The 15,148-nt window shown below is 41.3% G+C and overlaps 1 protein-coding gene across 4 annotated transcripts in view; it reads right to left on the minus strand.

Annotated features, from left to right (window-relative positions):
• Positions 1-15,148, minus strand: part of FAT3 (FAT atypical cadherin 3) — a 748,816-nt gene that overhangs the window by 198,501 nt on the left and 535,167 nt on the right. For all 4 annotated transcript variants that reach the window (XM_085623129.1, XM_085623130.1, XM_085623128.1 and 1 more), the window contains 3 exons: positions 12,117-12,392; positions 7,653-7,863; positions 2,239-6,312 (listed from right to left, as the gene is read on the minus strand). In XM_085623129.1, the coding sequence (XP_085479255.1) occupies positions 2,239-6,312; positions 7,653-7,863; positions 12,117-12,392 (4,561 nt within the window). The remainder of the gene's footprint in view (positions 1-2,238; positions 6,313-7,652; positions 7,864-12,116; positions 12,393-15,148) is intronic.

Consider the following 15,148-nt stretch of genomic DNA (forward strand, 5'->3'; position numbering starts at 1 on the left):
AGTGCTACTAATTTGCTGCTTTGCGACATTATTTGTTGTATAAAACGTTCATGCTTAATTGCTGATCGATTGATAGACAACCAGAAGGACAGAGGGACGCATAGACAGAGGCAGGCAGGTAGTTACGTAGACAGACAGACAGACAGACAGACAGGCCGACAGATTGACAGACAGGTAGACAGACTGACAGACAGGTAGACAGACAGACAGAAGACAGACAGACAGATAGATAGATAGATAGATAGATAGATAGATAGATAGATAGATAGATAGATAGATAGATAGATAGATAGATAGATAGATAGATAGATAGATAGATAGATAGATAGATAGATAGATAGATAGATAGATAGATAGATAGATAGATAGAGGTCTTGCAATTTATCATTTTTGTCCCCGGGATTTGTAAACCGCCAAAGGCAGTGAAAGTGAGAGTTAAAGTGGCCCAGGAGACAATGCGCACAAAACCTCACCAGCGGTAACACCTGGCGGAATGTGAGAGCGGGGTACTGCTTCCAGCCACCTACCACTCACTGGGAAGGAGAGATACCCTGCTGTGCCTAGCGCCCCTTAGGGAGCTGGGACTGCTCTCTCGTGTTATTTTATTCACTTTTCTCATTTACTTTACGGCTGTAATGTGCTTTGTTGCATCCCGTAAATGTTTATGCTTTTGGTGGCAGCTGAACTAATTCCCTTCGGGATTCGCTTTCTTCGTTTGCTCAACCTGTAATTTGCTACAGCTTTGTAAACTTTAAAAAAACCTGTACACAGAATACGTTTCTGCTGTTCCTTCTAGCGCCGAGACACCCATGGGAAACAGAGCGCTTAACAAACAGCAAATCAAAATTGAAATCCAGACAGAAAATATTTGTATAGAGTTAAGGGCCACTGACCACTGTTACAGCTAGGGCAACTCAAGGTCAGTTGTGAATGATGTAGGGCACTCAGTCGCATTATTAGAGGTGATATAATTATCACGAGCTCACACAGGATGAGAGAGTCTCTAAGACTGTACTTGAACTTCACAAGCCTGCTCCTTCTGTGAAGCATCATCAGCCTGAGGTCATCACGGCACTGTGGGACATATTTACAAGGGCATTGCGCCACAGGAACCTCACTTTTAGCGACGTTCTGGTGGCGTTATGCCCGTCTCCATAGTTACAAAGTGGCCTTAAGCCACCTTTTGTGGCTTAATGACACTTTGTAAATAGGTAGCCTTTCACGCAGGTATCTGTGTGAAAGGGAACGCAATGGGTGTTGCTGTGTGCGTTCACCACAACACACATTGCTTTTTGACGCTTCCCCAGATTTACCAGGATGTGTAAATCTGAGGCAGTGTCAAAATCTAAGCCCATGCAAGAGCAGGCGTTAGAATTACGAAACAAGGAGAAATACTTTTATTTCTCCTCGTTTTTTCTTTTCCTATTTGTGCTGCATTTTGTAGCACACATAGAAGTAACAAATCACCACTATTGATTGTTTATGTGCAGGAAGGTGTCTCTTGCTGCACATAAACAATCATTAAATAATTAAAGATTTGCTACTTCTCTACCAAATCGCCATTATTGATTGTTTATGTGCAGGAAGGGACACCTTCCTGCACATAAACAATCATTCCTTGCAACGCAGGCACCCTTAATGGTGCAAGGGTGCCTGTGTTGGCGCTAAACAGCTAATTTTAGTGCCAGTGCTAGGGAAAATACACGGGTGAGTCGTATTGTTGTAAATACAGCGCATCCCAGCATTTTGGAAATGTCGGAGCGCAGCGTTGCCAAATTTGGTGCAGCTCCACGCTCCGACATTTCCTTGTACATCTGCCCCTGTGTAACAAATTAAGGGCTGGAAAACAGCCTTTCTCATGGTGGGTCAAGAATGCTTCAGCTACACAATGCTATTTTAACTGAAGTGCTGGACCTCCTTAAACCATTCCTATGTTCATCAACTTTTTTGTTACGAAGAATTCTTGTAAAACTCGCAGTTAAAAAATCTAGTATGTTTGGGTGCATTTTTGAAGCATACTACATGCATGATTCAATCTTGGATAGACGCAAAAGGGAACACAAGGGAAAATATTTTATCCTTGGGGCTGGATTCCAAAGATTCCACAGGTTGGTCTTGTACAAATCAAGATATAACACCTGAACGCAGCAAAGAAGGTATTGTGCTTAATGTAAATACAACTATTTACTACTATCAATACTATTACTACACCATATACTGAAGAACAGCACTTCTTACCTGTGATGTGACAGCTCACTTGCCGATTTATGTCGGATGTGTCTTCATCCCATGTGCTAAGGACAGCAACAACTTCTCCTGGGGCATCACTTTCTTTCACAGATCCTCGGTATACATCCCTTTCAAAGACCGGTGCGTTGTCGTTTACATCTGTCACTGTCACGGAGACCACCGCCACTGCAGACAGGGACAATGTTTCTCCTAGGTCGGATGCTACTACCGAAAACGTATATGTGGGGTGTGTTTCATGATCCAAGTCCTTCAAAGTACTTATCCAGCCACTGTTTGTATCAATGGTAAAGGTTTCAGTGATTTTATCCATGTCTGATTCAGAAGCCAGCTGGTAGGTCACTTGTCCATTTGCTGCCCAGTCAGCATCAATAGCTTTTGCTTGTATTAGCTTTGTTCCTATTGGCATCCCTTCCATTATCATGGTGTCATAGTGACTGGTTTCAAAAACTGGTTTGTTGTCATTCACATCCACAACTTTGACCTCCACATCCACCGTCATCACCAAATCAACTTTATCCAAAGCTATTGTTGCTGCAACTTTGAAGAAGAACACAGAGTTGGTCTCATGATCAAGTCTTTTGTCTAATTTCAAGATCCCAGTGTCTCTGTCAATAATGAAAATTCCTTCTTTGTTATTTTCACTCAGTTCACCATTGACTGTGCTAAACTCGGCACTCTGACTGGGCATAATATAAACAGAAGCCACAGAGGTGCCTATCGCAGCATCTTCTGAGATAATGTAAGAATACTGGGGCTGAGAAAAAGCAGGAAGCAGGGTTTCTGGAGGCAACACGTGAATATAGACAGGAATCAAGGAATGCTTTACTGGAATACCACCATCCACCGCTTTTACAAAGAAGGAGAGGACAGTGTTTTTCAACAGGCTGAAGCTACCCTTGGTAACCATCCAACCATTGTCAGGGTCAATTTCAAGAAGATCTGCAACTGGTACAGATGCCTCGCTGTACAACGAATAGGTAATCTTGGAGTTTGCACCATCATCGGGATCGAAAGCTTGAACCTGGGTCACCAAATGACCTTTTCGAACATCTGCCTTGACACTTGCTCTGTATTCAAAACTCTTAAATTTAGGGGCATTGTCATTTTCATCAACTACGATCACTCTCACAGTACAGAAAGCTGGTCTTCCACCTCCATCAAGCGCCCTCAAATAAATACTGATGTCTCCTTCTAGGGGATTCTCCCTGTCTAACTTCTCTGTTGTTATAATTTGTCCGACACTATCGATGTAAAAACGGTCTTTAGCAAGATCATTTATTATTGTGTAGCTTACTGCACCATACATGCCTTCATCTGCATCTGTTGCCCTCACATGAATTACTTTAGCCCCAGGCGCTATATTTTCTCTCACCTCTGCCACATAAACACTTTGTGTAAAAACAGGACTATATAGGTTGGCCCCAAGAACCCTAATATGCACCTGAGCTGTGTTAGTGAATAAACCATCGGAGACTGACACATTCAAGCTATACATGGGCTCCATTCTCTGCTTCCGATGGTTAGAGAGTGTTATAACACCACTTCTGCTGTCCATGAGAAAGCTAACCCGCTCATTCCCCGACAAGATACTATACTCCAGCCTGTCAATTTCTGAGCTGTCCGCATCGGAGGCTTGGACACAGGTCACAAAATGGCCACGCGGCGCAAGCTCACTGACATATGATTCATAGATCAACTGGTTAAAAGTTGGAGAGTTGTCATTCAAATCAGTCACAATGATTGTGACTAGAACTTCACTACTCAAAGGGGGAAACCCATTATCAGTGGCGCTAACCTTCAAAGTGCTCTGTTGAATTTGCTCATGGTCCAGCATGCGAGCTGTCAATATCAGGCCGCTCGTGCTGTCAATGTGAAAGTAATCAGTGCTGTTAAGAGTGTCTTGGACTATTTGGTACCTTATCATTTTGTTGTTTCCAGAGTCTGCATCTGTAGCAACAACTTGAAGCACAGGAGTGCCTATCAGGGAGGCTTCTGATAATGTTGCATTGTAAGATGGTTCGCGAAAAATGGGGTGATTGTCATTTACATCAGTGATGCTTAAGTCCACAATGACTTCGGCTCGGGCACCAGTTAGCGCATCGCTTGCTCTTACAGTCAGTTTAAAACCAGGGTTAATTTCATAATCCAAAGGGCTGATGACTGTTATAACCCCAGAATCAAAATCAATGTTAAATTGATTGAAGGGATCTCCATCGACTATAGTATAAATAATCCCCTGGCCTTCGGGGCTGGTTGCGTTAATGCTCAGAATTGGTGTATGCATCGCTATGTCTTCATTAATGTGAGTTGTGTAGAATGGCTTGTCGAACACAGGCATTGCTTTGTTTACGATAGTGATAGGAAGTTCTACTGATGCCGACAAGGAAGGATCTCCACCATCTTTGGCAATTATTATAACTCCATACTCAATATTAGACAAATCTGAGCCAAATGCTGTTTTCAGGGTAACATCACCTGTGTGTTTGTCAATATTAAAATGCCCATAATCCTCTTCTATAAAGAAGGCTAGCTCCCCATTTTCCTCCTTATCTTTGTCAATGGCATTGACATGATAAATAAGCGTACCAGGTTCGGCATCGACTTGTACTGCAGCATAATAAGGAAGACCAACAAAAACTGGAGAGTTGTCATTAATATCTTCAATGTTAACTCTGACAACTACCCTAGCAACTCGCAGAGGATCCGCCTCACGGCTTGCTTCGACTATTAAGTCATACACCTCTTGTTCTTCTCTGTCAAAGGGAAGGCCAGTTGTCTCAATCACTCCAGAAGTGGCCTTGATTATGAATTTATTTCCTGGATTTAAAATGCTGTACCTTAATGGCTCATTGAGACGGTTTCCTATGGCATTAACCACAGCTACCTTTGTGATATTGGAGCTATTCTCCAGAATTGAGGTTGAGTAAAAGTTTTGTATGAAATGCAGCCCACTCTCCATCACTTCTTTAACTGCAATTGTTACCATAGCTGTGCTGAAAAATTTCCCATCTGATACTTTGACCAAGAGCACATAATAGTCCTTGGAAAGACTATTATTCTTCACTGTAAGAATTCCACTGGTCGAGTCCATCAAGAAATGGTTCATGCTGCCTTCAACCAGGCTGTATGTCAACTCTGGTGGGACATCGGAGTCTGGATCTCTAGCTTTGACTTTCAGGACCTCCACGCCAACATAAGTTGGTAAAAGCAAAGTGGTTTCAAATACGGCTTCTGTAAAAATTGGCGGGTTATCATTGACATCGGTCACTTCAATTGTAACTTCAACTGGGCTTTCTGCTGAGAGCTGGGGATCGCCACTGTCTCGAACCTGTACTTGGAAATGGAAATGCGATATTGTTTCGTGGTCTATATTTGCGATAGTTCGGATTGCACCTGTGCTTGAATCAACTGTAAAGTATTTCTTGGCCGTGGATTCTACAATCTGATAGACGAGCAAAGCATTTTGATTACTGTCAGCATCAGTAGCTCGAATTACTAACGGAGTATTGCCAGAGTTTCGAACTATGCTGTTCACCGGTGCGGCTTCACTTACACTCCCTGAATACTGAGAATGGACAAAAGAAGGTGAATTGTCATTTTCATCGAGAACCTGAATGTTCAATGTGGTATTGGACGACATGCCTGCCATGTTTATCGCTTGAACTATTAGATGGTATGAGTGACTGTGTTCATAATCTAATGTTTTGAGATTGGTTACAACTCCAGAGTAAGGATTAATGGTAAAGGCTCCATCAATATTCCCATCCTTTATTTCATAGATCAATGTGGATTGGCTGATAGCAGAGATCAAAATGACAGAGGTTCCAACAACAGAATTTTCATGAATTTCTGCCTGGTATTCCTTTTGAGTAAATTTGGGGCGGGAATTATCTGACAGTGTCAAAGTAATGCGCACAATGGCAGTGGCAGACAATGGTGGAGAACCTTGATCAGTCACTTTAATAGACAAAACAAACTGGTCCATCGTTGAAAGGTCAGGTTCTTTGGCGAGAATAATGATGCCTAGAACAGGCTCCATCTTGAATGTGTTTCCAGTATTCCCTACAAATTGAGAAAGACAACAAGCACATCTTAGAAGAAATAGTACATTATTTTTGGAGAAAAGCATTATTACCATGTAAACAGACCAAAATCAAAATATTTGTTACATTTTAATCACATGCTTTCAATACCATGAACCATTCCCTGAAGCATTTATGAGTTGCCTTAAGTATTGTGATTTTACTGTGACTGTAGAGGTGGTCCGTCAGTTGTAGAAAACAAAGATTGACCAGTGGTTGGTGGTGCAGAGAGGCAACTGTGTTTTCAGATGGCATTTAATAATCTGTATATAACACACTTTAAAATAGCATGTGGTATTTCTGTGTTGTGTTATGGAGTTCTCTCTGATTTGCAACAAATTACTAAATGATACTTGGAAATGGTAACTCCACAACCTTCCTCACGAACTACATCACCTTCCTCAAGAAGAAATGCATAATTAAAAAAACTATACCAATTAAAAAAATACATCACTAGCACCCTTGGTTATTAATATTGACTTAGGAAACCCAATTTAAATGTCCAATTTAAATGTCCACTTGTGATTATAAATGCGATTAACGGAGATCTTTTAAAATATGTTAGTCAGCATAAACCTGAAAATTGCAATAAAGCAATAAACCATTTTTACCGGGCCCATTCATAGAAAGTGAGGGGTGGTGTGGTATTGGCGTGACACAATTTGTGGCTCATCTAAATACACTGCTAGACTGGATGATGAGAAAATGCTTGTTAGGAACTGGTTAATGTCTGAGAAGAATGAACAGATGTATTAAGATGCTCCTCTGAGATGGTGGACCACAATGGAATCTCCTTGATGAGATCTTATATTCCAGTACATCCACACTTGGAGACACATCAAGCAAGGTAAGAGCTCCCACAAATTCACAGTCCACTGCTCGTAGGGCATTTCCCAATGGGGAAGAGTGCAAATCTAGATCCACACAGGAGGACGTCCAACAGTCACATATTAACAGATGTCTCCAAAATGGTTTCCAAACGGAAAGACTGTAGCATGCCTGTAACTGGTTAAGGAATGTCGAAAAAAGTAATGTATTTTCATTAAAAGCAAATGTCCTATTTGTTACTGATTTGATTTGGAAAGTAAAGAAAACTGCCAGTGAGAAACAATTTATATTTTGTTTACAAGTTTTTATTGGTGCAACTAGGTATGCATTCCCAAACAGGAGGATACGTAAAAGGCTTTACTCCTTTTGCTCTGCTTATAAACAGTTTAGGCTTATGTATATCATCTGCTTGTCATTTAGCTTTATAACGTGTAATCAAATTTCTTTATTATTCAAATTTTAAGAAAACACCTGTAATGCTGAGTCTCTTACCTGCTTCGATTGAATAGATCAACTCTGCATTTTCTCCCTTATCTTTGTCCAAAGCTGTGACCTGAACAACTGCAGATCCCACAGCCGCTGACTCAAACACTGAGGTTTCATACAAGGGGCTTGTGAAGTATGGACTGTGATCATTAGAATCTTCCACATTGATGATTATTCGTGCTAAATTCCGTCGATATGGAAATTCCTGATCTCTGACCTGTTAAGTGAAAGACATTACATGTATTTACGGTTAGTGGCTTATCTTTGTACGATTGGCATCGACGACTTAAAAAAGCAAGAACATGGTAGTTCTGTAATTCCTAATCCCTATGAAGCAAATGTTTACTAACAGAACTATTAAACTGGAAATATAGGAAATACACAGACAATTCCACTTGCTAGAAACGGAAATTAAACCGATTTGTTACAGACCAAAATGCTTAGAAATATATGACGATGAAAGCTGATAGAATATTTTTCATTGATGTTTCAAACTCCTGCGAAAATTATGCAAACCTCCATCCTAATAGGTCTTAACAACAATGGAATTCAAATGCTAATGCAAGTTTGTGTCCTTGTCATAACACTGTACCCCCTCAAATTAAATGAATAACCAGAGACGATGAGGCCTATACATGTTAACATGTATGCAAGACATGATACTGATGAACTTGTGATTGACAGTAGCAAAACATGCATGCCTCTCAAAGGAAATAGCTTTACAGCAAAGCCTGCTCCTTTACATACACCAATGACAAGGATTTTTGTTGAAGGTAATGTCTAAATGAACTCCTCTTAAAGGGCCATAAAGATTATTTGTCCTTGGCGAGACATTTGTCTCGCCTTTTTCTCCACTGCTGTCTCCTTCCAATTGACTCCCAGCCCCCCCTGTTCTTTTTGAATCTTGAAACTCATCCGGCGGAGCCCGAGCCACATGTCGGATTCCCGGTGGAGCTGCACTGACAGCTATAGGGGAGATTGGCCTTGGCACACCGCTTTGACCGACATTTGTCTCGCCTTTTTCTCCGCCGCTGTCTCCTTCCAATGGACTCCCAGCACCCCCTGTTCTTTTTTAATCCTAACACTTGTCTTGCCAATAACTCCTGTATTGAATTTGCATTTTTTTGTGATTAATGTGAATTTTTCTGTAACTGGAATCACACTGTTTCCTTATGTAAAGCGCTCTGATACCTCCGGGTCTAGCTATCGTTATATAAAACGCTCTAAATAAATAAATAAATAAATTATTCAGTATTCTGGTTTTACTTAGATTGAACATTTGTATTCACCTTTCTTTTTACGAGACATTAAAATGTATATGTTTAAATGAACAATTCGTCCTGGTGAAGATAGGGTTTTCTACTTCTTGAGCTCTAATTGTTGGCTGCTACAATAATCCTTTCAATTGAAAATGTCAAAAAATAATCATATAGCTGTGCTTCATCGAAGAAGAGGAGTGGCCTGAGGGTTCGCAGAAATCTCCACTTATACCAAGATTGGTGGTCTCTGTAGGAAGGATTGTCATGAAAAATCTTTGCTCTCAAATGATAAAGTATTTGTTATAATGTTATTTGAAGATGATCACATTTCATCAAAAATTGTATTTACTCTAAAGACACTCAGTTGTCTCCGGATTGATGTTAGTGGTCCACTGCAAGATATGTTAGCTGAATTGGGATGGACATTAATGGATCATTCAATTGTTTATTTCAACTTTTAATACACAGGAAATAGTCATTCAGTCACAGCCTTCTTTTCAGTGTCTATGAATGCTAGGTACTAAGAGATCATTTCTGAGATTAGGTATACTGAGCATGCTAGTGGAATCGTACTGAAAAGTAATTAAAGAAATGTGTGGTTCTCTACTTGGTAACACTGGAAGTATTAACTCCTTTATAACTATATAGAGTTAGATGGGTGAGTCACAATGATGTCAAAACAGAAGTACTATTAAAAGGTTTTAAACCTACACACCTAGTCAAGTTACCATTTATTAATTTGGCTGATATCCACTATTACCAAACAGGGGCGGCTCCTCCGCTATGGCGGAGGTGCGTCGCCCCCTCCTGTCGGCAGGGTAAACAAAAATAAAAATAAAATGATAGTAAACCCGGATTTATTATTATTTTATTTTGTTTCTCTGGGTCTTGGGGCGGGGCCAGGGGGATAACAAGCACCCACGGGGAGTGGTATGCACTGTCATCAGTGCGCATGGCGGTTTGGCCGGCCGTCTCTGGCCGGCCAAAGCGTCATCTGGACAAAGCGTCATCTGCACTGAATCTGCCTCCAACCCAGCTGTGTTGCTGGGTTGGAGACAGCAAAGCTCAGGTTGCCAATGTGTCCCGGGGCGCGCAAATCATTGGCGCTCAGGTAAATCGCAGTGGAGTCTGGGAGCCTCTGCCTGCAGTTGAGCCACAAGAGGAGCAGAACATGGAGATGTGGTGGACTGCAGGTGCCAGGTACGTTTTTTTTTCTCCTTCTTTTGTTGTTCGTTGTCTGCCCCTCCCCGCACCCCGCCCCTCTCCTCTGATACCTGCCGCTACCGTTACCAAAGTTAATGGCCGAGCACCTGCCTTTACAATAGCAGGATAGAATAATGAAAATCATAGAATGGAAGGATGTAGATAATAAGTAAAGCCATATTGATAGGCATTAGCTCAAAACGAATGACATTTATAAATAGTCTAACACCTTTGTCGTTCTTTTAATATTTAGTATAATATTGGGATTCAGAGCTCATTGTGCTTAATGTAAAACTGGTTTGACTGTTTTTAATTTTGCTAAAAGCTTTTTTTCTCCAGAGCCTCACTATCAATCCACCTCAGAAGATGCTTTAAAACAGCTTGCATCTATTTGAAAAATGAAGACAAGAACAGTAGCAGGCCCATTCTTTGGGTCATGGAAAAAGAAGCATATATTGTAGTCTGACTGCCATAGAGATTGGAACTTCTCAATAAATAGTGGTACCCCTAACTTGTTGCCAGGGCCAATGTGGGAATGGAGGACCAAAGTATACAGCAAAGATAAATAAATAATGTAGCATCAAAGGCAAATAAAGCGTGAAGGAAAATCTGCATATTATGAATAAATGGAAATTATGCGGTACATTCAATTCTGTCTCACTAGGAGACACTTTAAGAATCAAGACGATTGACCTTAGAAAGAGATGAGGCATATTTTGGATTCTTCTAAAGACTGACTACAGTATTTAGAGCTTGGCGAAGCGGTACTTTTGCCGAAAAGCAGTAGATGTCCTGTCCGCCATATTTAAAGTGCCATGGACGTCAATACCCCATTAATAGGACACCGCCATTTTTTTCTCAATAAGGCCAGAGTGTCCTCTAGAAATAAATGCCCGTTTCAGAACAGTGTATGTCCAGTTGTGCGATTAAAGAAGAACAACACAATACACAGATAGAAGGGAACATTCTTGCCAATGTGCAGAAATCCACAACACTATGTAGCTTGCATCGCAGCTCGAGTGCAAGACAAAAGTAAATCTTTGTCACAATATGGGTTCAGAGATGAATAACTCACATTACTAGTGCTTAATTTGTGCCGGTGGTTTCTGGGCTCGGCACCGGCACTTAAATGCCAACACCAGTGCTTCTGACAGTCTTCCGCAAGGTTGCACTGTCTATACCCATTACAAATGACTATTACCTGCCACCTAAGCCATTCTCATAGCTTTGGAGGCCTAAATTAGTCCCAATTGTCACACTTGTAGGAGTGTGATGATTAGTAGTAGTATTGATACTATTATTAGCAGCATGGCAAGGGCAATGGGCAGTGCAGGCTGCAGTGGCCTCTTGACTAGGGCCCGGCACTTATTCCTTTACAAATTAGGCACTGCAATTACAATAGAATAGTGGAACATTTTAGCAACTTACACAACAAGCATTTGCAATGCAATAGGTCTCGCATTTGCAAGAGTTTAAGCTATTGGCATTGTAAATGACAATGCCTTTTATTTATATGGTTTGATAACTAACACATATATAAAAGGCATTGTTCATGTACACTGCCAATAGCTCAAACTCTTGTAAATGCAAGACCTACTCAAATAAGCGGCCACCATTGTCCCGGGCTGCTTAGAAAGTGAAAGCATGCATGGCACGCTGAATTCTTCAGGAAAGCATATGGTGCCTGAAGTAGGAGAAACTCATTAAAAAAACTAGTGCTTAAGGACTAAAAAATATGTACTATGTAACAACAAAGTAAAAATGCCAGTCCTCAAGGGAGGTTCCAAATGAAGACAAGGCGGTAATAAGGAGGGACTAACAAGCCTATTAATGAATCAGAAGCCATCATTTACGAAGGACAATGACACAAGCCAATGACAAATGAGGGCGGAGAGTGGGTGGGGCTTCTATTCCATACTCCAGTACAGCATGGCTTGCAGAGCAGCGCATGCGCTGCCCAGACTCGACCTAAAAACCAAGTTTCCAATTACCAGTAGGACATGCTCACCATAGCAGTAATGATGTGTTTAGCCTGGGCTTCATGGTCTAGCCTCTCAGCGATGAAAAGAACTCCGGTGTTGGGGTCAATTCTAAATTTCTTCATGCTGATGGAATCTATGCTGCTGTGGATTGTGTAGCTCAGTTTGTGCTTCTCATCTTTATCTGTAGCAAAGATCTGTAGTATCTCCGTGTCCGGAAGCACATCCTCAGAGATGGTGACCTCGTAATTTGGCTGCAGGAATTCAGGTCCGTTGTCATTGTTATCCAGCACTTTAATGAGCACCTGCAGAATAAGTAGGCAAGAGCAGTAGAATCAACAAAGATGTAGTAAAGGAGACAAATGTGTAAAAAGACTTTTCACAATAATACTTATATTTCTTGAGGCCACTGACAATACAAGCAATCAGGTATATTTAAAAGTCCCATTCGCCACCGGAGCAACACTTTTTTTGACGCTCCGGTGGCATAGCACCATTTGCCCTATTTACGAGGTGGCACTAAGCCACTTAACATGGCTTAACGCTATCTTGTAAATATGCCCTTGTCAGCCGCAGTCCTCTGTGGCAAAGAGGTAGGTAAAGGGTTTTACTCTGGATGTTCCGCCACAACACCAATTGCTTTTTAACACTGCCCCACATTTACAAGGATGATCCAGCCCCCAAAACAGCACCATTCTAACGCCATGGATTATCAGGCATTACAATGGTGATACAAGGAGAAATCATTATTGTCTCCTGGTTTATTTGCTGTTTCCATGTACGCTGCATTGTGCAACACACATGGAAAGGGCAAATCACCATGAATGATCGTTTATGTGCAGGAAGTGTCCCTTCCTGCACATAAGCAATCGCCCCTGCAGTGCAGGCACCCTTGCAGCATGGCAGCAGGGTGCCTGCACTGAAGCTAAGCAGCTTTTTCTGCACCAGCGCTAGGAGAAACACAGGGGTGCACTGTATTCTTGTGAACACGGCACAAACCCTGCATTTTAAAAATGTTGCAGTGCGGCACTGCTGATTTTGGCACAGCTGGGCTCTTCGCCTTTTTTGTGTAAATATGTCCCCTAGTCTTACTAGTCTCTATTGTTAAAAGCAACCAAATCATTGCCCTGGTCCAGAAACACAATGGACACTAAAGATATCAACAACTACCTCCATGTTTAATAGAAAGTGTACTTGTTCATCTGCAACAACCCTCCTCCTCGTGTAGTTTTATCAACTGGACTTCAAACCATGTGCATCATAGAAACTGCTGCAATCCACTTCAAAGCCAATTAACTCAATATTCGAGACAACAGTATCCAGCGGTGGCTGGTGACAGTTGAAAGTGGTGAGGCATAAACATTGGGCATGACTTTTATATAGCGAGAGACGTGAACAGGTTTAATAGACAAACCTGTGGCCCAGGGTGGGTCCCTCTCCCAAGAGCTTTAAAAAAAAAAGATTTCCAAATGGTACATTTCAAAGTAAATAAATGTAGCGATAAAGCAAGGCTTATAAAGCAGTGGGAAAGTATAATCTTGAAATAATAAACACATTAAAAACTCCCCCATAACCTACTGCATTCATATGTTGAGTAGTTAATGTAATGTGTAAATTGTACATCGTGGCAACTTTTGCTCTTTAAAATGTATGCTTGCCCAATGTCTTACACTGCACTCAGCATAAACTTTGGAAAAATGTCACTAACCACCAGGCTTCGGCAAGCACCCACAGCTGCTGGCTGCAACAAGTCATATAGAAATATGCGCAGACAGATATTTATGTGGTATGAAAAAAGTAGGGGCTCTCTATAAAGGAACATGTCAAATAAATGTCTGTGATTCCCATAGTGTGCCAACCCAACAGTATTATGGTTTACTGATTTCTCTCTGAGATGTAATTGTATCCAGATGAATGAAATAACATCTGATTAGTTATAAATAATTAACATTGGAAATGTTTCAATTCTGAAATAGTGAGTCTGTGAATTAAATAGCATTGAGGCCTGTGGAAGGAGTTTTGGCCTTCAGTTATGGGTGCTTTATAGTTGTTATGTGTCCTCTTTTTCTCTGCATATCTTGTCCATCTGCACATCTTCAACCACCTCTCTTTCCTCTTCAACATCCTCTTTTCACTCTTCCCTGAATGCACTTCCTTGCATCTCTGTCACTTCACTGCCCCCAAGCATACACTGCACTACCCCAAATGTAAGCACTTTATTTCCTCTTACTTTTGCCTTGCAAATATTTTGACATCTGTGCACCCCTTTACACACACATACACAGAATTTCAGCTGCAAATAGAATACATAAACATTGTTGTATGTGCTCTGCAGAGAGGTCAACCCACTGACAGGCACTCTGTTTGGCTGCAGCCTTAGCGCCTGTGCACCTCAATCATAGCCTCTCATAAACACCTGGCATGGTTCAAGCCTCAAAGTATGCACAGAAAAAAATATAGATAATAACATTATAAAATAGCTAACTCTTGCGGAATGCAAGATTAAGTAAAGAGAGGAACTAAATCACTGAAATGTATTGCCTCAAAGTTTTTTTAACATTCATTGTTTGCAAGTCAATCCATGTTTTTGGCATCAGTGTTAACTTAGGGACATGAAGTCATGGGCAGTTTTAATGTCACACATCAGTGAACTGTCCACTGTAAGCACATACTTCTCACCTTACTTGTCTGAATATGTGGATCAACTTCACAAGAACCCTGCTCATTATTTGGGTCCATTTCACAGTGAAACAAATGCTGCAGCTCCACTTCTAACGAGGCCAGCTACGTGCAGTCAGGGCCTGGGGTGTCACAGTGGGGGAGGTTAACACTTACCATTACCGAGAACAAGGCACCAGCTAAGACATGCTTGCATCCATTTTCACGTATGAAGAAAGGGTGGGATCTATGCCTTTGAATGACAGAGATCTGAAGTCAAGCAGGGATGAAGTTTCCCATGCCTGAAACCATGAAGCTAATTGTGTCACTGGCCTACAGAGTGCATGCAACCATATACCCAATGGCAATGAAGGGCTTCAAAACAGAAAGCCCTGCATCCCGC

Source organism: Triturus cristatus, chromosome 8, assembly GCF_964204655.1.
Source record: "Triturus cristatus chromosome 8, aTriCri1.1, whole genome shotgun sequence".
NCBI lineage: Eukaryota > Metazoa > Chordata > Amphibia > Caudata > Salamandridae > Triturus > Triturus cristatus.